Source organism: Danio aesculapii, chromosome 17, assembly GCF_903798145.1.
Source record: "Danio aesculapii chromosome 17, fDanAes4.1, whole genome shotgun sequence".
NCBI classification, from domain to species: domain Eukaryota; kingdom Metazoa; phylum Chordata; class Actinopteri; order Cypriniformes; family Danionidae; genus Danio; species Danio aesculapii.
This window is the reverse complement of record NC_079451.1, coordinates 34,725,951-34,751,237: the sequence shown is the minus strand read 5'-3', so window position 1 is coordinate 34,751,237 and position 25,287 is coordinate 34,725,951. Positions and strand designations below refer to the sequence as shown.

The 25,287-nt window shown below is 38.7% G+C and overlaps 1 protein-coding gene across 1 annotated transcript in view; it reads left to right on the top strand.

Annotated features, from left to right (window-relative positions):
• setd3 (SET domain containing 3, actin histidine methyltransferase) overlaps positions 1-25,121 on the top strand; it is a 38,622-nt gene extending 13,501 nt beyond the window's left edge. Inside the window, exons 7-13 of the mRNA XM_056476806.1 lie at positions 5,029-5,087; positions 7,426-7,540; positions 8,842-8,916; positions 13,672-13,838; positions 16,089-16,174; positions 18,658-18,818; positions 22,744-25,121. Coding sequence (XP_056332781.1) covers positions 5,029-5,087; positions 7,426-7,540; positions 8,842-8,916; positions 13,672-13,838; positions 16,089-16,174; positions 18,658-18,818; positions 22,744-23,196 — 1,116 coding nt within the window. The 3' untranslated portion in view covers positions 23,197-25,121. The remainder of the gene's footprint in view (positions 1-5,028; positions 5,088-7,425; positions 7,541-8,841; positions 8,917-13,671; positions 13,839-16,088; positions 16,175-18,657; positions 18,819-22,743) is intronic.
• Positions 25,122-25,287: the final 166 nt, after the last annotated feature.

Below are 25,287 nucleotides of genomic sequence, written 5' to 3'. Positions count from 1 at the left end.
ACTTTAAGCCTTCGGCATCAGTCATCAAAAAGTTAATCAATTCATATATGCGGTGATTGTTTTATTGTCCATTAGGTGGCAGAAGTGAGTTAAGCTTCTAAGGATTCAAGTCTAAATGAAACGTTACTTCCTCCAAAGCGAACTTTGTTAAAGTTTCTAATAATGCTGGAGGACCTGCTGACCTCTTGCCGTAATGAATTACACACTGATCGCACCGTGTAAACCTTTTAATGAACAGAAAGATTCATTCTGTGTGCACTCAAGCAGGAGTTGAGAGTGAAATGAACATATAACTCTTTTTGATCATCTAAAGAGAGCTTGAGATGGGGGGAGGGTTGTCTTGCTGGCCCTTTGGTGAGTGTCCTGTCCGCTCTTCTCCTCTCGGCACTTCAGGTTGGGAGCCAGTGTCACTGTAATGACTACTGTCAATGTCAGCCTCTCTTCTGAGGCGGCCGCAGATGACCGGGCTGGAAAATTAGCTTGTCGCATTGGCTTTGAATTGAATTGACCTGATTGTACCTTCCACACATGACTGACAACCCCAGCCCCCCTCTCCTCTGCTTCCTCTCACCGCCCCTTCTTTATCTGCTCTCTGCCACCCCCTCCTCCCTGCTTTTCCTCGGGAAGAACTGAGAAAGCAAGGCCCTTCACCTGCTGGAATTGTGGAGCTTTTTATATATATTTGCCTGCGTGAAGAGGGATAGGCTGTTGTCAACGCCGGGCGCCCTCCGAGGACTATCCAAGCGCCTCCTGTGTCCGCGGGGGACCAATGATAGTCGTGCCTTCCTCGCTGGGGCTGGATGCGCACGTGTGGGGGAGGTGAACCTCATAAGGTGACCCCGGTATGCAGCGAATGCAAAGTAACCTTGGTGTGCTGCATCTGCCGCTGTTGATGAGAAATGAACGGGGTCCCAGTGGTACACTCTCATCCCACCCCCTCTTCTTGCACCTGGGAAGATATCAGTCTGACCTTCCTGATGCAGCTCGAAAAATGAGGGAGAGTGTGCAGAGTTGAACGACAACGTAGACCTATAAGTATACTTCATTTGTTTTGTGCATTAAGTGGACTGTTGAAACCGTTAATATAAAGGATGTAGTAAAATCAATCCCGTTTGAACCCCAGCATGCGCACTGATGCCGAGCTCTCTAATGCCGGCCAGTGTGGCGGATGGGGTGCTTGGGGATCTCGGATCCAGAAAGACCTCCTGGAGGCCACCGCCCAATTAGCTGCGTTTCCCGCCGTCCTCGTTAAGGAGAGCAGGCACTCGTGGTGGGAGCTTTTGTTTTCTAATTGATTTACAGGGCCGTTCCCCCCTCGTCTCTCTCTGAGCCGCAGTGCCATTGTGGCACATGATGAATTACCTCTCTCTGGTGATGCTAATGCATCACAAGCTGAACCTGCAGCAGTGCAGCTGCCCTTTATCTCCAAAAACTACACCTCATCAAACGTGCCATCTAAAACTACCTCCGTTTCGTCTCAAACAACCTCGGTACCATGTGTACGGATGTTTCCTAGACTAGAGGCCTAGAGAGCTCTGAGGGATCCAGCTGGACCTCTCTGTGGCCTTTCTGGAGCCAGTTTCACCCTCTCCCCCCTTAGGTTTATCACTGTGTTCAGCTAATTATGGCCTTAATTAAATCTACTACGGTACTTGGCCACTCGAGTATGTTGGCTCTCAGAGGGCTGAAAATATCATTAAAAGCAGTTTAACCCTTTTCAGGTGGCCTTTAATGGTTACTGATTCTCAAATATGCATTTTTTTCCTTTTATTTTTGTAGCTGGCTTCAGCAAATCCTCCTGCAGAGAACTGCTTGACACTCTCTGGAGATTTGCCCTATTACTTTCGTCAAAACCATTTTTTTTGGCTCTCCCCACATCCTAACATGAACCACTTCTCTTCATCTGCAATGTGAGGCTCAAGCTCAGGACACTGAAGTCTGACTCACCGGCTTTACCCTGTTCTTATCTTTTAATGGTTGTCCATCACCGTTCGTGAGCAATGCTTCCAAGTCACTCCGTTTCCAGAGTTGGGCTTCAGATGAAAGGCGTTGGTCAGGCTTTGCCGTTATTATATCATGCTTTACAAATTCTCTGCTGACCTGTAGACCTTCACCCACCTGTGCATGTTACACCTTTGGCTGGTTGCTCACAGCAGGGCTAGCTGAACTACAACTTCACATGCGCTACTCTAGGGCTACATCAACGGTGTCAAAACTGGACTCTACTCCGCCGACACACTGAGTCACAGGCAGAGATATGATGTGACCACACGATATCAGCGTCTACGCCAGCAGTGTGTGTGGTTCCCAGAGCAGCGAGGGGGAATACAGGGCTCAATTAGTGTCAGAGAAATTGATTAATGGGGAGAGACGTGGAAGGTAAAAGTTGGGCTCTACTTCTGACCGCTTACATTTCATGTTTCTGTTCATCACTTTGCAAGCCTAATGGCGCAGCTTGGTTCACAGAAGTTTCCTTTTTCCAGTAAGCACACAAACATCTTAGAGACATTTGTGATGGAATGCTTTACCTGGAAACACTCACATTATATTTAATAGGGAACCCTTTTTTTTAATTAAGGCGTTTTGTAGAGTGTGCATGATGCTCTTTTTGATTTTATAGGGTCACGAAACATCAAAACACATTTTTTGAGATGTTGACAGCCATATATGTGTCTCACATTGCTAATAACACTATTAGAACACATATATTTAACTAAAAATGAGAAAATTGGTTGTTTTTGCATTATTTCGAGCAAATTCGTTCTTCCGGTTTAAAACGAATGTTTGAAGCTGCGTCACGGTGAATAAATCCTTGCGTGTATTCCAGCGTGTTGACTGGATGTCTGTACAACAAGACGTCTTTGAGCTTTTTAGCATTATTCGTTAATTCTGTTATATTTTTATATGCTAATAAATTAAAAACAAATTCCCAGTTTTTGATATTTGTTATTCACATAAGATGCAGGTGAACATAGTAATTTAGATTTGCCATCATTTTAAAATCTATCAAACTCTGTTACAAAAGTCTTGTCATCTATCCAAGTTTTAGGAACAACAAATAATAACTTGACTTCTAGTTGATCATTTGGTATCAGAAGTGGCTTATATGAAAGGCAAAGGCCTCTAGATTTTGCTTATTCTACCAAAATAAAATATGATCATGCCTTGATTTTAATTATTTAATTAGGACAGTAAGGTCTGACTTTGCTTAGACAAAGGCTTGTCACTTGTCAGAAATAATGTACAGTATAGAATATAAAGTCATGGTGCAGTGGAAAAAGATTTAATATTGTGTATGACTCCCATGAGCTTGGAGCACTGCATCCATACATCTCTACAACGACTCAAATAATGTATCAATAAAGTCATCTGGAATAGCAAAGAAAGTGTTCTTGCAGGACTCCCAGAGTTCATCAAGATTCTTTGGATTTATCTTCAATGCCTCTTCCTTCATCTTACCCCAGACATGCTCAATAATGTTCATATCTGGTGACTGGGCTGGCCAATCCTGGAGCACCTTGGCCTTCTTTGCTTTCAGGAACTTTGATGTGGAGGCTGAAGTATGAGGAGCAGTGCTATCCTGCTGAAGAATTTGCCCTCTCCTGCGGTTTGTAATGTAATGGGCAGCACAAATGTCTTGATACCTCAGGCTGTTGATGTTGCCATCCACTCTGCAGATTTCCCTCATGCCCACATACTGAATGTAACCCCAAACCATGATTTTTTTCCTTCACCAAACTTGACTGATTTCTGTGAGTATCTTGGGACCATACAGTGTTCCAATGGGTCTTTTGCATTATTTGGGATGATTGGGATGCAGTTTAACAGATGATTCATCAGAAAAATCGACCTTCTGCCACTTTTCCAAATGATCAACTAGAAGTCAAGTTATTATTTGTTGCTCTTACAACTAGGAACGACAACAAGACTTTTGTCAGGTAGTGTACTACTAATAATTTATAATTGTTAATCATTTTATATATATTTTTTATTAAGTTCTTTATGCCATTGTGTATGAGATGTTTGAAATGATGCCTTTGCTCCTAAAAAAAAAAAACTAAGATGCAAACAAACCTTTGTTGCATTCTTTATATGACATTTTAGCAATGTAGATGAGCAAAAACCTCACGTCTAAGAGAAGTCTTGTTCTTGTGGTTCTTTTATATTCAGATGCATAAGTGATTTATGTCATTTGAAGTCAACCAAGTTCACTTTTTCTTTGATGTTGTTTTGGTTCCGGTGTCTGTTGGGCAATTTTCTCACTCATTCTGTGTGATGGACTGATCACCTGAGTCGTGATTATGATATTCAAGCGCAAGCTTTTTTGATGTATTGTGTTATATACATATCAGCACCATTACAGTTTGCACAGTGCCTCATTGTGGAGTACAGTGCTTCATTTCACAGGACAAGCGCCACACACACAGCCGTGAGAGCACCTGTGGGGGAAAAGAAGAATATCCTTCACTCTCAGCTTCATACCTACGTCTATTTTTATGGCTCATTTTGCATGTTCAGGAGGGTGCTACGGGCCGGCTGAATTAGACCCTGGCATTCTTTGCTCCCTACTTCTTTTTTTCGCTCTCTCTCCCTTTCTACGGGATTGTAGCTTCTTTCTTTCTTTTTTTTTTTCTTCTCCATGACACCCGCTGCAAATGAGCCCTTGGAGGGAGCGAGACTGTGGCTTTAAATGTAGATTTCTGTGGCACCAGTGGCTCTCTGTCACACAAATTGATGAAGCAGATTTATGACGGCTGCTGGGCACAACAAATTAAGTTGACAGTGATGTATGGGGGGCTAATGCCACCATGATCCTTGCATAGCACCACTGGACGCTCTCTGCCTGGCTACACTCTTGTTAGGATCTGTTAGGCAGCCACATAATGAAATTCCACTGACTGATTTGTGTTTTTTTTTCTTCTCCTCCCTCTCTTTCTTTCCTCTTTTACCCCTCTACCTCCATATCTCCTTCTCTCTTGTCCTTTACTCTGTCTTTTTTCTTCTGTGTTCTTCATCTTCAATTCCCAGACTCATCCGAACGCCAGCAAACTGCCCTTGAAGGATGCTTTTACCTTTGACGACTACAGGTTGGTTGAAATGTCCTACCATGTTAAAAAAAGTGGAGCTTCTCTTCCCTGCTGAGGTTCAAGAAAAAAGAAAAGAGCAGGAAGACGAGCTGTAGGTTGGTTGTAGGGCTGCGCGATGGCCTTTAAAAATGAGGTGTTTGTTCTCATTGTTCTTTCATTAGCACCAAATTATCTGTGAAGGAATAATTTATCATTGGTCCCCTTTCATCTTCAGATTGTTGAATATGATGCAAGTCTGTGCTCCCTTTGGGTAATGTGTGAAGAGAATGGAATAGTGTCTTGTCAGAGCTAATGTTGTCTTCGGTGGACTTTGTGAGGTTTCTTTTAATAAATTATGTCCAGATTATTTAGATTAGATTAGTTAGACGCTTTTTTTTTTCTTTTTTTCAAGGCTAATTCAGATCTAAGGTCATTATGTTGCCTGATATATGGACTATTAAAGTACTTTTTTGAAGGGTTCCCCCCCTGTAATATCAGCTCATGACATAATAATATTTCTTTTCCTTGGTAATTTACACTTTTTATCCTCTCTAGCCCCAGATATGAAACAATAATTTTTTTGGGCTCAATGTACATTTAAGAATTCAGTATGCAAATGTTTTGATTTGTTGAACTTTTTTTGCATATAAATACATCAGCATTGCCTTTACTAAATAATAAAGATCTTTGTGTTTAAGTCATGTTACTGTACTCCTGAAATGAAAATTTATTAAATTAATTAAATAATTCCAAAAATTAAATTTGTTAGCATACTGTAATGGGTATACTAGCCAATGGAGGCTTAAAGAGTGATGGAAAGCTTAAGTTTTAAGTCTGGAGTATTTATTCTCAGTAGTTCAAAACTGTAAGTGTTAGTTAATTTCTACAGAATTTAGTTTTTTATTATACAGTACTATGTAAAAGTCTAAGGCTCCCAGTTACATTTGTTGTTTTAATGAGGGTGTAATGACATTATATATTACTTCTCATTCTTCTTTATTAAAATACAACCAGAAAATACAGGTTCTAGTTGGATTTTTTTGGGGGTGTGAAAGACATGCGAAAGATGTTAGAGAAAGATGGAAGAATGAATGAAAAATACTGAGTTTCTGCCTTTGTTTGATATGCATTTCTGCCAGAGCTCTTGTCAATATTGCTTAAATTGATGAGGTCGTGAATACTGAAAGTACAGACAGTCATTTAAATCCTGCAAGAAAGCACCCTTTTTTTAAATATTATTTTTCAGCACGAAAATGATCCTAAACACACTGCTAACGTAATGAAATCATATTTGGGGAGAAAAGCAGCTGATGAAACAAAGACTAATAAAATGGCCTCCACAGAGTCCAGACCTGAATATTATATACAGTATGTAAAGGCAGATTTCTTCACAATTTAAAACGGCATCTTTAAATATCTTTTCTGCTGGAGATACTGGGATGTCTTAAAAACATTTTTAAAAATCTTACATGTACCATAGGAACGGGAAAGTTTTGGCGGTTTTAAAACCTTAACTTTTCGAAACAGCAGTATACCTTAATGGCTGTTATCATCCCAAGCCTAATTATAGGCAGTATGAGATTCATCTGGAGAGAAAAAAAAGCTAGAAAATGCAAAGGAAGAACTTTTAAAAATGCTGAAATAGATGCTTGATCAAATAGCACATAATTTCAGAAAAGACTAACAAAAAACTAAGCATTTTAACATTATTATATGTACATGCTGAATGATTGATATTTGTTTTGTAACTTGTCACAGTTCTAAAGTTAGTATGGCAATAAATGTAATGTAAAATGCCATTCAAACTCGCATTGTTAGCATTTAACACTGTATAAAGATCATGAGGTGTACCTGAGATGATCATAGTTCATCCTGTTGAAATAGAAGCCACTTCTAAAATAGAAGTTTTTCAGGTGTTGGTTAGGACAAAAACACCTTTTAGTATGAAAAAAAATATTTCTTCTATTGCGTGTCGTTGCTTTTTAGTTAGAAAACGGTTCAAATAAGCCTTTAGGCTCGTTTGTCAGGTACACAGGCATCAATCTGGCAACCTGCACTTGCGTGTGTTTTGATCCAGGAGTGCAATACCCAGTTCAACCACTGGGTGTCAAATTTACATACTGCACCTTTATTAAAAAACTGATCCACATTAAACTCTTTAAATTTCAAAAGTGCAACAGTGTGTTTTCCATTTGTTTTTCACTCTTTAACATGTGCAGCAATTTTAGTCCAAATGCAGGGATGACTGTTTGAAATGAGACGGATACTCTATCTTTTGAACTCGTTTTATATGTTTAACTAGTTATGTCATAGAGCACTTTTGAATCTGTAATGAAGCAATGTATCATTTGTGTATCAGGTGGGCAGTGTCCTCTGTGATGACCCGTCAGAACCAGATACCTACAGCAGACGGTAGTCGTGTCACACTGGCTCTCATCCCTCTCTGGGACATGTGCAACCACACCAATGGCCTGGTGAGTGCAACACTGTGACAAATGGAGAACTCCACATCAGAATTCATTAAAACAGAAGGCTTTTGAGCCTTATTTTTTTTCAACCATATGCATTGCATACATGCACATTAATCATAACTACATGACTTGCATGTTTACAGTGCTTTCACTTGTAGTCTAGAAGCACATGGAAAAAAAAAACATTTACTTTTAAGCAATGCAGAGGCAAAGCCTAATGTGATTTTTCGGTAGATTATGCCTTTGACCCAAGGGATCTTTTATATTTATTTGGATAATTTGTCTTTGATTGCGCTTAGAAGCTCTTGCCACAGAGCAATATATCGCCTCTGTTCATATGACTCCATAATGCACTTATATCCTAAAATGAAGTTTTGTTTTTCAAATTATTGTGTGCATTGAAAATCACGGTCATTAAAATGTGTAATGAAATGGTTTTCTGGTAATCCCCTGGTTAATGTTTAATAAAAACATATTGTATGTGTTGTAGCTGTTTTTCGTACAATTTGCTCAAAGTTTATTTGATTTCTTAGGATTTTGAGAGATTTAATAGTGAAGGATTGCATTTGTTAGGGTGTGTTATTTCAGTAGGTTGTCCCTATAAGCATTATTAAGTGACATTTATTTGTTTTAGTTTTTTTGCTGTTATAATATTTCTGTAGGTGGAAAAAGAATTCATAAAATAGTCTTGCAATTCTATGCCTAAATTTTTTGTATTTAACATTTAGCACAAAAATTAGATTTTTTTTTTTTACTCCTGACCTTAATACACCTAATTTTGACATCTATTTTAAGCAATTCGGTAACAAATGGATGGTGATAATATGTAAACGGGCTTAAAAGGGTTTTGCTCAGATTACATTCAAGGAACACATCATTGTGGCTCAGCTATTTGTCTTGATGCATTTGATATTGATGTCGCCAGCTAGATGTTATTCTTTTTATGTTTTATTTTATATTAAATAAGTGGTAGAGCAAATGGAAAACGTCTGTAAGGCTCTTACAAATTTGTGTCATTTGTTCTGCTTTATATTAGAGACTCGTTTTCCATTTGTTTCTCCATTTGAAATACCGTTCATGTACATGACCACTGAAAAGATTCTGGTCACACATTTGTCTTATTAATGTTGTAAACAGAATACAATACAAATGCAAACTTCTTAGAAAGTCTTTACTGTCGTTTTTCATCAATTTAATGCTTCGATGCTGAATAAAAGTATTCTTTTCATACAGTACACACAGCCCCAAAGTATTAATGTAATTCAGAAGCTAACAATAATAAACTATTTTCTCTTCTATTATAGATAACAACTGGCTACAATCTAGAAGATGACCGATGTGAATGCGTGGCTCTCAAAGATTACAAAGAGGGCGAACAGGTGAGTCCCCACAACAGATCCACCGTCCTACAAGATTAACTCTTGTCCAGAATGAAAAGTTCCTGATAAAATATTCACCCCCTTGTCATCAAAGATTTCTTTCTTTTTTCAGTCACAAAGAAATTAAGTTTAACAAAAATGTTGTAGGATTATGCTCCATATAGTGTACCTCAGTGGTTTGAATGTGGTTGGTTTCAATGCAGAATAAGGAAACAGATAAATTTATCTATTCTTTGTGCATGTGCACAACTAACTGATTGTTTGGCTTGGAAAGGCCTCAGATGAGATAATTTGGAGCCCTTTGAAGCTATATTTAAACTGCAGTGTGGATGTTCAAACCTCTGAGAACCCCATAAGTCCAAAATAATGTATGAGGAAAAAAAACTTGCATGTTTACCGCATAAAAACAAAAAACTTTTGGAAGCTGTTTGGACAAAACTGTGTAGCTATAGTATATCCACTGTCATATTTGAGTGAAATAAATGTATTTTTAAAAATTTCCTGATGTTAAAGGTGCAGTATGTAAGTTTGGCACCCAGTGGTTGAACTAGGTATTACATTCCTGGATCAAAAGAAACGCAATTGCAGGTTGACAGATTGAGGACCAACAAGGCTGGTTTAAATCGTGTTCTATATAAAAGCAACGGCACGCGATAGAAGGAATATTTTCCATATTAAAAGGAGTTTTTGTTCTTGTTAACATTTCGAATTGATATATTAGAAATATAGGCTTTAGGGCAGCACGGTGGTGCAGAGGGTAGCACAATCGCCTCACAGCAAGAAGGTCACTGGTTCGTGCCCCGGCTGGGTCAGTTGGCATTTCTGTGTGCAGTTTGCATGTTCTCCCCGTGTTTGCGTGGGTTTCCTTCGGGTGCTCCGGTTACCCCACAGTCCAAAGACATGTGGTATAGGGGAATTGGGTAGTGCTTTATGCAGTGTAAAATGCTTATAATGTGAGTTTGAATGCCATTTTAAATGACATTTAAGGCCATACTACTGATAGCCGCAGCAGATAGTTCACTTCAGATGTTGAAAATAAAATAAATCGTTTAAAATTGAACTTTAGAACTGTGAAATAATGTAAACCAACACATATCAGTGAATCAGCATCTACATTTAATGATGTTAAAGAGGTTTAATATGTATTAATTAGATTATAAATCGTACCATTTCATGAGTGAGTGCATATTCTGTGCTTTTGAATGGCTGTTTGTAAATTTCTGTCGTGTTTCGTCTGGTGCAAACAGCCAAATTGCTGATCACTGCAAATCTGGTCATGCAGCATGTTGTTAGGACACAGGGTTACAATGTAACCTGCTCACCTAATGTTTACATTCATAATATTTGTATTACTTGCTAATTAATAACCTCATGTGGAACTCTAAATCTGCGTCTCATTTCGTAGTCTGCTACTGTCCACTGGAGGTCGCATTTCGGTCACAGACGCATACTTTGAGAGCTTTTCTGAATGGATGAATGAAATATGCAATTTATTTCCATGAAGGCAACCCAGGGTGCTGAAATTTGATAGGCTAAACTGGCAGTTTGCGGGACCAGAGAACCAATACAAAGACAGCGTTCCAAAAGCACATTTTCAAAGCTGACTATCTGACTTGTTTTTTAGATAAGCAAGAATGTTCACTTGGCATGTTTCTTAAATATCTACAAACATACTATGGTATTTTTATGCTTATGAAGAGTCAAAAACTTGCACACAGCACCTTTAAAATAGGATCCAAATCCCAGGGATTTTGAGGCCCACCGCAATGTGATGTAGGAGTGCGGTTTTCCACACCTAACCAATTGATTGACAGGAGCGCATTAACATATCTCCATAGTTACGCGTATAAACATGTCCACAGAACAGGATTTGCAAAGAAACTTGGATTAAAAGATCTGTTCCAACTCTCTGTGATCAACTGCACAATCTGAGTGTTGCAAGTTTAAAACCGTAATAAAGTAAAGACCATAAAATCCATATGTTATTCATAATCACTGGAATCACCACACCCGCATGGTATCAGTAAATGTGCGTGTGTGAATAAAGAAAGAAATTAACATCTTAGATGCCAAGGGGTGATACAGTTATATGGAAAGTTTTATTCTGTAAGTGAACTAATCCTTTATAGCTACGATTAGGGTGACCTTTGGTCTTCACAGCAGAAATATCTCAATCTCTCAATATGACTGGTACAAAAAAATCAGCAGTTGGATTCATGCCATGCTCTGTCCACCAAATACATTTTTCAATTTCCATTTGAATACTCTCACCTCAGCGCTATTGCTCTATGCTTGTGCTTCCGTGATGCATTTATCAGCCAGTGGCCATTACGCAGGCCCGGGGGTAATATCAGAGCGCAGGCATTCAGATCCAGCCATGGGGAGAGCGGATATACGGGGCACACAGTGACAGGCCAGGTATAAACCCCCACTCTCTCCAGAATGTGAATTATTTGATAAGATTCGCAGAGACAGCCAGTGTAAGAAGAAAGCGAGTGCGGGGGCCGGAGTGTAGCACTCGGACAAGTGTTGGGGGAGTAGGAGGGGCCGTCGCTCCGTACAGAGCCGTTTGATCCCTGATTCCTGCTGCTGATTTCGCACTGGGCCGGAGCTCCATGTGGAGGGGTTGAGAACAGGATTGAACTGTGCTTCTCTCTTTCTCTCCAGCACAGTTTTATCTCCCTTTCTTTCTCTCTCTGCACAGCACTATCTGTAAATGTTGTGGATGTAGTGTTGAGAGGAAGGCGTGAGCGGTGTCTGAAAAGATTGTCTTGTTAGGGCTACTGGGTGATGGTACATCTGTCGCCATAGACCTGTCCTTTCTATTTTTCTTTCATCTTGAAGTGAAAGACATTGCCTATAGGATCATTAACTGCATAGTTCTCTCAAAAATGAAAATTGTCCCCATTTTAGTCTTGCTCCAAACCTGCATGAGATTTTTTATTTTTTTTTTCTGTTGGGGTTAAATATTGGAAACCATTAAACATTGACGTGTAGAGTATCAAAGTATCCCACCAGTATTGGATGTCAATTAGGGCTGTGCGATTTGGGGCAATTTTTCTGACTTCAATTCGGTTTGTGATTTAATTTAATAAGCAGCTCAATATTCTCAAAATTCTTTAAATGAAAGGAACACAAGACTATTACTCACTTTCTATAGTGTTTTCAGATATAGCTGACTTTTTCTGTCCAAAACCTGCCCAAACGCACAGAAAAACGACCAAAATATTAGATCAATATTTAATTTAATTTATTTAAATCGAAATTAACCGGGGAGTCAGATTTCGATAGAAATTTCCTTTACCTCCTCTTGCAGGTGGGTCCACGTGGTTTGCGCTATGCACGGGTGACTACTAACTGAATGGAGTAGGAGCGCACAGTTATGTTTTGTTAATAAGTTGCATATAAAGTTTACCATAGTTTACCACAGTGTTTCCCAACCCTGTTCCTGAAGGCACACCAACAGTACACATTTTAAACCTCTCCCTTATCAAACACACCTGAATCACCTCATCAGAACATTAAAAGAGACTCAAAAACCTGAAATAAATAGGTCAGATAAGGGAGATATCCAAAATATTTACTGTTGGTGTGCCTCCAGGAACAGGGTTGGGAAACACGGCTTTACCATACCAATACCAAATTTTCTAAACCCACCTATACCAGTTTTTACCCCTACTATCAAATTCATATTCGCCCAATTGAGCGGGAAACCACCCAGTCTGGCCACACTGACTTTCTATATAACTACAGCCTACTGTATATACCATGTAGACTTGTATAATTTATAAACATCCTTATTCCACAAAGTAGTTGTAGTAGTTATTTTTTTAAATCGTGCACGGCACATGTTTGATTTGGGCAATGGTGATTGGGCAGAACGAGAGTGCTAATTCAATTGGCTAGCAAGCCTTTCACACAAAGAGGACAGTTAGGCTCTTTCTCTTGGGTGCATTCAGTATTTGTGTTATATACAGGTGAAGTCAGAATTATTAGCCCCCTGCTTATTTTTTCCCCAATTTCTGTTTTACCGGAGAGCAGATTTTTTCAACACATTTCTAAATATAATAGTTTTAATAACTCGTCTCTAATAACTGATTTATTTGATCTTTACCTTGATGACAGTAAATAATATTTCACTAGATATTTTTCAAGACACTTCTATACAGCTTAAAGTGACATTTAAAGGCTTAACTAAAATTTGGTTAACTAGGCAGGTTAGGGTAATTAGGCAAGTTATTGTATAACGATGGTTTGTTCTGTAGACTAGCGAAAAAATAGATATCTTAAAGGGGCTAATAATTTTGACCTTAAAATGGTTTTTAAAAAAATTAAAAACAGCTTTTATTCTAGCCAAAATAAAACAAATAAGACTTTCTCCAGAAGAAAAAATATTATCAGACATACTGTGAAAATTTCTTTTGCTCTTTTAAACATCATTTGGAAAATATTTTAAAAAGAAAAAAAATTATATGGGGGTTAATAATTCTGACTTCAACTACATATGCCTTTTGCAATGTTTTTTATTTATTTTTAAAAAAAATTTTGTAAGTAATTGCAGTCTTTAAAATCATGATTACGGTTTGATTTTGATTAATTGCACAGCACTAATTTCAATGACTACCAACATTTTTCAGAATATCTTTTATGTTCAACAACAAAAAAGGAAACTAACAAATCTTTTGAAACACTTGAGAATTAATAGATCATTTGTTTTTGGATGAACTATACCCTTTCTTGTTTGTTTTCCCTCAGATATACATATTCTATGGTACAAGATCCAATGCAGAGTTTGTGATCCACAATGGCTTCTTCTTTGAGGACAATGCACACGACCGTGTGAAGATTAAGCTGGGCGTAAGCAAGAGTGAGCGCCTGTATGCCATGAAGGCCGAGGTTCTGGCACGTGCAGGGATTCCTGCGTGAGTATCCTGTACAGAAATATAGTCCACAGTTTACAGATATATTATTAGACCTCTTAAATTAAATTTATGTTAGATAAAATACATTTAATTGTACGCTAATATTTAAACTTTGTTTTTATTCAGCTAGTTGCAAAGTAAACTTTTTTTTTTATTATAAATTTTTTTATTTGAAGCACTTTATTAATTTAGTACAACTAAAAGAGTAAAATATCTAGACATAAAAATAAACTATAAAAATGAAAAAAAGTGAAAACGGCTAAATATAAAACAATTATTCAAACAATTGGTTACATAAAAAAAAGCAATAGGATGGCGTTCAGCAGGTCCACCATCATTTCAAAAATAAGTTACGGAAGCAAATATGGCAGCATATAGAAAAAAAATGACATTAGATTAAATTGAACGCTTGTCAGAGAAGATGAGGAAACTACTTGGTGTTTTTGGAGGATGAAGAAGGTCACTGGTGAGACGCAAGGTAAAAGTGAAATTATCTTATTTAATTTTTTTATGTATTACTATTATTATTGTGATGATTTTTTATTTTTTTTACTATTATTATTACCTGTATTTGTGCTTTTTTTATTTGTGGAGTTCATATTCATTCATTCATTCCTTCATTCATTTTCCTTTGGCTTAGTCCCTTTATTAGTCAGGGGTCACTACAGCGGAATGAACCACCAACTTGTCCAGCATATGGTTTATGCAGCGAATGCCCTTCCAGCTGCAACCCATCACGGGGAACATCTATACACTCTCATTCACACACACACACACACACACACACACTACGCACAATTTAGCTTACCCAATTCACCAATAGCGCATGTCTTTGGACTTGTTGGGGAAACCGGAGCACCCAGAGGAAACCCACACAAACACGGGGGGAACATGAAAACTGCACACAGAAATAACAACTGACCCAGCCGAGGCTAAAACCAGTGACCTTCTTGCTGTGAGACGACAACGCTACCCGCTGTGCCACCGTGCCACTCCTAAGACTATATTATATATCTGTATTTACTGGATTTATTGATTTATGATAGCAACTAATCTAATTACTGTAACTGCTGCTGTTACAGAGGGGAGGGGAAAGGTGTTAAAAGAGTGTAAAAATGTGTAAACTGATGGTACTGTGGGCAGCGCGGTGGTGCAGTGGGTAGCACAATCGCCTCACAGCAAGAAGGTCGCTGGTTCGAGCCCTGGCTGGGTTAGTAGGCATTTCTGTGTGGAGTTTGCATGTTCTCTCTGTGTTCACGTGGGTTTCTACTGGGTGCTCTGGTTTCCCCCACAGTCCAAAGACATGCGCTATAGGTGAATTGAATTAACTAAATTGTCCATAGTGTTTGTGTGGATGTTTCCCAGTGTTAGACGGGCATCCGCTGAGTAAAAAACATGTGCTGGATAAGTTGGCGGTTCATTCCGCTGTGGCGACCCCAAATTAATAAAGGGACTAAGCCGAAAAGAAAATGAATGAATGATGGTACTGTTCAATTATTGAATAAAATAAAAACATTTGAATCATAAAAAATGTAATTAATAATCAATTATATAAAAAATCTTGTGGATAGATTATTTAACTGGGCACTCAAAGTAAATATTACTATGCAGATCATTTATTATTCTTGTTAACATTTCACACACAACTTACATCATCTATTTTTAGTATACATAGAAAATCAGTTTTCTTTTTGTAAATGTAATGTGTAAGATGTTCACATTCCCTTCAGTCCTAGACATCTCAGTAGTGAGTTATACAGCTCTTGGAATCATCATCCAAGTGTAACAGAATTACAGTGGTGTAAAACCTCTTCTACTGTAGCGTAATACTATCAGTGATCTTTCTGTCACACAGATCAATGTCCTTTAAGTCTCCAAAAAAGGAAAACACATCCACAAACAGCCGTATATGAAATTACCTTTTGATTCAGGTTAGATCCGAGATGCTGCTTTTCATCCCACTGTAAGTCAGCCAGGAAGAGGCCATAGATATGCTCCAGTAATTAAACGGTAAATTATAAATGATTGAGCGTGTTTTTAAAAATGCATCAGGTTCAGTGGCCTCTCATCGCTTCAGATCAATCAGTTGTCATGCGACGGGGAGCAGCGCCGCGGTCTCGTGCAGGCAGGAGGTTTCCATTAGCACCTGCCCGTTCCGCTGGAGTTAATTGGGGTTTAATTTGAGAGAGGTGGGGGGGGGGGGGAAGTCATATGCTGCTTTGAACCCTTTCTGGTTCTTCTCCTCCTCAGGTCCAGTATCTTTGCCCTGCACTGCAGCGAGCCGCCTATATCTGCTCAACTTCTGGCCTTCCTGCGAGTCTTCTGCATGACTGAAGGTGAGATCTGTGGTTGTCCTTAAACTACACCATACCAGATGGAATCCGTCTGAATGGTCTAAGGTTAAATGCATGTAAGCCTTTTTAGCGCTTCTGAAAATAATTGTTACCTATTACTATGTATTTATAGCTGTTTTCAACTTCGAATTCAATCTGAGTCCATTTTTAAGTGACAAATTTAGATTAGGAACGGGTCACATTTGTCGTTCATGAATCAATTTAGTTATACATCAGTTACATGTTCATTAGAGACCCAATGCTGCACAGAGTTTTCACGTCTCATGGTTTACGTGTGTTTCACGAAGGAGGCAGGGTTAATTTATACCCAATTAGTCCGGTTGCCTCTTGCTCACTCGTACTAAAAGTGTAGTTGATTTAGTCATTTCCATACAACTTGCTAAACCAGCGATAGCCAGAAATCGAATAGCTCCGACCTGAAGTGCCGACTTCTCCAAACAGTCTCATGCAATTCGTTTGGATTTTTCAATGTAGCAGCAGCCTCCACATAATCTACTGAATATAAACGTTTTCAGGAGAATTCAGAATGCACGAAAACGTAACACCTTTTCCAGATGAAGGTGTATCATGCCAATTACAGAATCAAAAGATTAAAGCCAGTTTAGAAGTAAATGCACAACATCAGTTACTCAAAGATTAATCTAAGAGTATAGATGGAAATCCAAATTAAACATAGTGTTGAGCTTGAGAGCAGTATGAAAGCAATGAATGCTTTTTTCTCAAAGTTAACCAGAGACTTAAAAATGTACTCATCTGTTTGGATTTTATCAAAATTTATCAAAGATGGTGAACAAAACCTCGTTACCAGTCACACCTGAGTATTTATCAATACTAGATTGAAGGAAAGTTCAGGAAAGAGGGCATGAATGTGTCAAAGTCTATCCTGGGCCTTTTTCTTCAGATTCCAGAGTTCTTGTTGTTTTATTACAGGGAACATCTAATTCTGAGTAAAATCCATCCCTACAAACACGTAATATTGAACGATTATTTTGTTTTCAGTGTAATTATTTATTTACTTATTTTTTTCTCCCTTATATTTCACTGTTAGCATTCTACACTCAAATATTAAACGTCTTTTTCTTCTGAAAAAGCATATCTTTATTGTTTAGATTATCATTAATTAAATTAAATGTTCTCTAAATTTCTCTTTCGATTCAGCTGGTTGCCTTGTAAATATTTATTATATTGTGAATATGAAAACACCCCCCACCCCACCCCATATTTCATTGTTAGCGTTTTACTCAACTATTAAAGGTTTTTTTCTAATGATAGGGCATGTTTCTATTCTTTATAATATTACAAATTTAGGGAAACGCTGAAGCTGAGTGAGTGATGGTAGATAAGTTATAGCTCATTAAAAAAAATAAAAATAACTATTACTTCTAATAAACTTTCTGACTTCTAAATATTAATTACATTGTCTGTGTTCCCTCGAACTGATTTGCTCAAGGAAAAAATGCACATGATACACAAATTCGGGAACTATTCGGGGGGGGGCAATACTTAATAAACCAGGAACAAAGAATATGAATTACCTGTAGTATGATAGACTTGCGTTCTCCTCTTTTTTGTTTTTTTGGTCAGGTTGCCGCATTTATATGAACAACATTCTCACTGCGTTTTCAGGGACACTGTCAGGCACTCAGTTTGTCCACACGCAAAAGAATGCTTAAGGATTAAAAAACAAAATGACCAACATGAGAAAATTACATAGGTTAGAGTTTAGGAATTTCATTTTGGATTTTTTTTTTTCAATTGATTACCCAGCCTTTCCTGTGAGTCTTAAAATAGAAAGCAAGATGCCTTATTTCCTACACTGTAAAAATAAAAAAAGATGGCTTCCACACAATTCCTTCATGTTGTCTTAAGTTAACTTGTAATCATTTTTACAAATTTAAGTGGATTAGACATAAAACAATTAAGTTGTCCCCAAAAAAACCTTAAGAATTGTTTTTCAGCTCATTTTAAATAAGTAGTTTGAAGAAGCTGCAAAATCCTTTTTGAGTGTATCACAATCGTACACTCAACTAAAAGGGACAACGAAGGCTAAACAAGTGCCCCTCAGGTGTTTAATTGATTAAGACACTGACTCTGGATCAGTCCTTCCACACATCTGCCACAGTCAAATATTTATAAGCATCCATGTAGAAGAAGTTTTTGTCATAAATCCCATAAAGCAAGGCCATGTCCTCTGGCAAGACCTCTTAAGTCTGAGCTGATCTATTATTCAGAATTTTTATGTTAATTTTTAAACGAAGCGAAGCCCCTGTGCTGGGGGCTTCTATGTTACTGGTGTGACAGGATTCAGCGATGTGCACGCGCAAAAGCACTCATTCGGCAAGCTCTTTCATCTCGTTAGCAGCCGTGTAATCATACCTTACATAATCGCCGCAGATCAGACCTGCCGGCTCTCTCGCACGCCAGATTACTCCCTTAACCAGAGAGGTGTGCGTTTCTGATTGCAGAGGAACTCAGGGACTACCTGGTGGGCGATCACGCCATCAACAAGATCTTCACCCTGGGCAACACCGAGTTCCCTGTCAGCTGGGAGAACGAAATCAAGCTGTGGACGTTCCTGGAAACACGCGCTGCGCTGCTGCTCAAAACCTACAAGACGGCCTCAGAGGTGCTAGAACAGTGCAAACAATCCCTGAACTTTTCACACACTTGTTATTAGACATTTTGAAGTCGTCTAAAAGGTGTAATTGAAAGGAGAACCAAAAGCTTATTTTACGCGGCTGCCATTTTAAAATATGAAAGCGGGGTTGCGGTGGGAAGAAGACCGGAAGTATAGGATGAGTTCTGTAAAGATTGCAACAACATGCTGTTGACTACAAACGTCCAGTTGTTGGTGCGGTTTCAAAGTGCAGATATGGTGTAAACATCACTTTAATATCATTCAGTTACATTTAATTTAAACAATTACAAGCATCAAACAAAATCACAATCTCTTAAAGAGAGTCCTCCAAGGCTTCAGTTCATGGCACCAGGTAAACACCGTAATACCTGTAATAGTGTTGTCCCGGTGGTGAACTTTTAAAAATGTCCATTAAAATTTAAGCGCCGCTGAGCACCTTCCTAAACACCGCTGATTTGCCATAGTATTCACCAGTGCTCAACAGAAACGTCTGTGATTGGCCGTAAAGGTCATCAGTTCACCGTTCTTCACTGAGTGCAAACACAGATAGACAGACACAGGAGCGTTTTAAAGTCGCAAAGATCAGTCGATTCATCAGCGGATTGCACTCGGTAAACATTGCTGAAGTGCAATGAACTGATGACCTTCACTGCCAATCACAGTCATTTCTGTTGAGCACCGGTAAACACTATAGCAAATCAGTGGTGTTGCGTTCTACAGTGCTTATATGTTAGCGGGAAATTAAACGGTTTTTATAAATTTCAGTACTAAAATTCAGTATTGTAATGGGTCTAATATAGTAACAGAATCAGTCTATTAATTTGAGTTTGATAAATGGCATCTAAACCATGTGTTTTTGGGAAAGATAACGTTAGCTAACTAGTGCCATTTCCCTTAACTTAGCTGAAAATGAAGTCTGACATCCCTTTTTATTAATCATTCAGAACGGACCTTCGGGTCACTCGGAAGATGGTGAAATGATAACTTTGTGTTGATTTCTCTAGTTCTCTTGTGTTCTCTTGAGTTCTCCAGGAACACAACATTCCTGTGTCACTCAGGAGATACTTCCGGGTTTCTTCCCACCGCATGCCTCAATTTCACTTTTTAAATGGCGGCCGCGTGAAATCAGTCTAATATAGCATCTATTGCAATATGCTGATCAAGAAATGGTTCTCAACTGTTTTCATTGAAACTTATGTTTTCCTTCCCAATAATGTCCTGTGAGGATAAAGATCTAATGAACCCCATTTATTATAATTAGCAATATGTTGTAACATTAAAAATGTTTACTCGCACTCGCACCCATCGATCTCTTTCCATTCATCTATCCACCAATCCTTTCCCCTCTCATTTTTCATCCACCCATCCATCTACTACTCTATTTCTGTCATATACCCATTCCTCTCTGTCATCCATTCATTTTTATCACGCTATCCATATACATACACCCTCTCTCTTCATCCATTCCTCTCTGTCCAGCAATCCCTCTTTCTCTTTCCCTCTATCCTTCAGCCTCATTCATTGAACATTTTCTATCCCTCCAACTATCTTTCTCTCGCTGTCCCTCCATCCATCCATCCATCTCTTGCTGTCCCTCCATCTCTCCATGAATCCTTCCTTCTCTGACTGTCCATCCATCCATCTATTACTCTATCCCCCATCCATCTCTCTATTCCTTAGTCTATCCATCCATCTCACTCTATCCCTCCATCAATCTATCTATCTATCCCTCTATCCATTTTGCTCTATCCCTTCATTCATATCTCCATCTCTCCATCTATTCATGCATCTCACTCTATCCATCCATCCATCCATCTTTCTCTTGCTGTCCCTCCATCCAGTCTTCTCTTGCTGTCCCTGCATTCTTCTATCCATCTTTTTCTTACCATCTCTCTATCCATCCCTCCATCTATCCCTCTATCCTTCTTTCTATCCATCCATCTCGCTCTATCTATCCATCCATCCATCTCTATTCCTTCATCTATCCATCCATCTCCCTCTTTCCGTTCATCCTTCTCTTGCTGTCCCTCTATCATCCCTTCATCCATCTCTCGCTTTCCATCCATCTCTCATCTCTCCATCCATTATTCTATCCCTCTATCCCTTCATCTATCCATCTCAATCTATTCATCTATCCCTTCATCCATCCATCTCTCTATTCATCCATCTTCCACTATGCCTTTATTCATCCATCTCTAACTATCCATCCATCCATCTCACTCTCCCTCCATCTGTCCATCCTTCTCTTGCTTTCCCTCTATCTTTTCATCCATCCTTCTCTTACTGTCCATCTATCCATCCCTCCATCCATCTCTCGCTTTTCATCTATCCATCCATCTCTCTGTCTCGCCATCCATCCATCTATTTCTCTACTCCTCCATCCATCTCTCCCTCCATCCATCCATCTCTCTATTCATCCATCTTCCACTATGCCTTTTTTCATCCATCTCTAACTATCCATCCATCCATCTCACTCTCCTTCCATCTGTCCATCCTTTTCTTGCTTTCCCTCCATCTTTACATCCATCCTTCTCTTACTGTCCCTCCATCCATCTCTCGCTATCAATCCATCCATCTCTCGCTTTTCATCTATCCATCCATCTCTGTCTCTCCATCCATCTATTTCTCTACCCTCCATCCATCTCTCCCTCCATCCATCTCGCTCTATCCCTCCATCCATCTCCCTATCCCTCCATATATCCATCCATCTTCCTCCATCTGTCCATCCATCTCTCGCTATCAATCCATCCATCTCTCGCTTTCCATCCATTATTCTATCCCTTTATACCTTCATCTGTCCATCTCGATCTATTCATCTATCCCTTCATTCATCCATCCTTCCATCTATTCATCCATCTTGCGCTATGCCTTAATCCATCCATCCATCTCTATCTATCTATCCATCCATCCATTCATCCATCCCTCCCTCCATCTACCCATCCATCTCACTCTTTCCCTTTATCCATCTCGCTTTATTCCTCCATCCATCCATCTCCCTATCCCTCCATCTATCCATCTCACTCTCCTTTCATCTGTCCATCCTTCTCTTGCTTTCTCTCCATCTATCCATCCTTCTCTTACTGTCCATCTATCCATCCCTCCATCCGTCTCTCGCTGTCAATCCATCTATTACTCTATCCCTCCATCCATTAATCCATCCATTTCACTCTATCCCTCCATCCATCTTGCTCTATGCCTCCATCCATCTCTCAATCCCTCCATCTATCTATCCATCTCACTCTCCCTCCATCGGTCCATCATTCACTTGCTTTCACTCCATTATTCCATCCATCCTTCTCTTACTGTCCATCTATCCATACCTCCATCAATCTCTCCATCCATCAATCCATCCATCTCTCGCTCTCCATCTATCTATTCATCCATCCATCCATCTATCTCTCCATCCATCGATTACTATCACTTCATCTATCCATCCATCTTGCTCTATCTATGCATCCGTCCATCACTCTATCCCTCCATTCATCCATCTATCTTTCTATCCTTCCATCTATTCATCCATCCCGCACTATGCCTTTATCCATCCATCCCTCTCCCCATCTCCATTTTATATATATATATATATATATATATATATATATATATATATATATATATATATATATATATATATATATATATATATATATATATATATATATATATATATATATCTTAAAGGCTATATTCATACTCTTTATATTTGTTCTTTTTAAAAAAGTGCTGAATAAACTTTGGGCAGTGTTTGCACTAGGAGACTAAAGGTGTTTCATCCAGTCAGAGTTTAAAAAAAGGTCTTTAAACTGATCGGAAGAGTTGTATGACACATGATTTTATAATAAGCAGTTAATTGGTTAACAAACAATGATCCCATAGGGCAATCATGAGTTAAGATCTCTTTTGTTCTTTTGTTTAGGAGGATCGCTCTATGCTGGAGAAGCCTGACCTGTCCCTGCACTCCCGCATCGCTATAAAGCTACGGCTAGCAGAAAAAGAGATTCTGGAGCATGCTGTGTCCTGCGGTCGGGCCAAACGCCTGCACTTCCAGAAGCAGCTGGACGAAGGAGCGCAGATTCCTCTGTATGAAGAAAGCGACATCGCCCTTTTGGAGAACGCAGATGCCAAACTCCCCATCATCTTGCGCAAATTGGAAGAAGAAGAAGAGGAGCATGTTGAGGAGATGAACCAACTCACACCTGACGCTGTCTGCATGAACTCCTCCAAAATCCCTGTCCTGAACGGGCAGTGTAAAGATCTCAACGGTACTCAAGAGGATCCTCCAGGAGGCGGCGCAGTGGTAAAGGAGATTGAGAAGCATGACCCAAGTGCCAAACGGACTGAAGGTGAACCAAAAGATGCTGACAAATAGTCCTGATCAGATCTCGCTGGCTATCTTAGTTCCTGCTATTTATTTATTTTGGTTTAAGAGACTGACAAGTAGGAGCAAACGCTTTCTAAACTAAAAAAAAAAGGATTTAGGTTTAATTATGTTTTTTTTTTTTATTAAATGCAGCTTAAGTGTGAGCTAGCTTAAGTTATAAAGAGCCTGTTGTTTTATTTTTGTTGTTTTGTTTGAGTTTTTAATCGGTGCCACATTTGGTTTCCTTTGTAGTAGCTTTGCTCGTGTTGCCAGACAACAAGTTGAGGAAGTAACCAATCATATGGACTAGATGAAGGCTTGCTTGGACTTCACAAAATGAGAAAAATGTATATCGAAGACTTTAACATGGTAATGTTGCCAAGGATGTTTCTGCTTAGCCATCCAAAATGCTGACTTGGGGAATTTTCCTACAGATCATGCCAGAAACACGCTTGACGTTTAGTGCCGCTTGACAATCATTACTCTTATGTTCTGTCATCGATCTGTGGAGAGATCGTCACTGCCTCGCTGCACGCTAGCTACTTTACTTGCATAAAAAGTAAGCTTACCGAAACAGTTCTATTTTCGTGCACTTCAGAAAACAGTCATTCTCAAAGTGAGCATTAGTTAGTTGCGACCTGAACTAGAAGATAAGAAGTTGTTAATGGCCGTATGGTTATTACTTGCTGTGAATGTACTTCAAAGTTTGTGTGTTAAAACCATTCACTCTTGAGTATGTTTTTATTAGGTGTTCACAAGACCGTTTTGCAGTCAATAGACATGGAGACTTTGATCTCGGAGAACGAACTTCTCTTCTTCCTGATCTTTGGGAAATCTATTTTTATTTCGTTGATTTTTATGTAAGTATTCACCGCAACACCAAAATCCTCTCGCATTTGTCTTGCAACTTTTGCAGCCATCTTTAAGCCTTAACGAATGTCATTTAGTTGGTTTCCAGATACAGAAAGACTTTTTCCACTGGCTAATGTGCAGGTTTGTCAACTTTTAAACAACAAAACATTGGGGACTTTTAATAAAAGGAATGTGTCACCCATAAATGAAAGTTCTACAGTTACAAAGCTTAAATTTTTTGGCTTCTTATTCCAAATGTACAAATTACGCACAATATTATACGTTTTCTAAAATCATATGATGGATTTGATTTGGACTAAACAGATTTCAATTTAAAGGGACAGATCACCCAAAAATTACATCTACATTTACTCACCATTCACTTCTCTTTCTTCTGTTGAACACGAAAGAAGGTCTTTTGAAGAATACTGGTTGATTGCACCCATTGACTTGCATAGCATTTTTTCCTACTATAAAAGTCAATGGATACCATCAACCACCAAAATATCTTCTCTTTGTGTTCAACATAAGAACGAAACTATAAAAACCACATGGAGGAGAGGAAATGGTGAGGTAATTTACATTTTTTGGGGGGTAAATTAACCCTTTAAGTCCATATATTACCGTGATGATCTCCTCATACAAACCTATTGTATGGCTTTAGAAGACTTTGAACAGTAAAGGGGATCCAATATTATTCTAAAAGTCTTTAAGCAAAACATGTCCCCACTGTTATGTTGTTGTTTTTTCCCTGTTACATATATTGAAATTGAAACAGCATTTCTGTTCAAGTGTTCTGCCCAACTAAACCGCACTGTTCAATGTACTCTTCAGAATGGTTTTTTTTTTTGTTGAAAGATGTTTGAGAAGCCTGTCACTTGTTCTTGCTGCTTCTGTATATAGATTTATAGCTTTGGAAAGCTAACAGCTTTAATACACTTATTCTCAAATCTTTAATGTGATCTAGCCATAAGGAAGATACACAGCGGATTGCAGTACACCAGTGCAACTGTATAGGTAAGAGCCATTAGAGTCTGTCTTCAAGGAGTTCAAGATTAAACTTCTGTGCATTTTTCACCTGACTCGAATAAGGTGGAGTGCTTTCTTGTTTAAAAAAAAAATCTTTAACCTGTCTTTCTGTCTTAAAGAAGACGGAAAGAAAATTAACATTAGGAGACATAAGGGCACTCGTCCATTGTCCTTTCATTTGGAGGGAGGAAGAAAGGTTTTATTTAATGTATTTTTTTT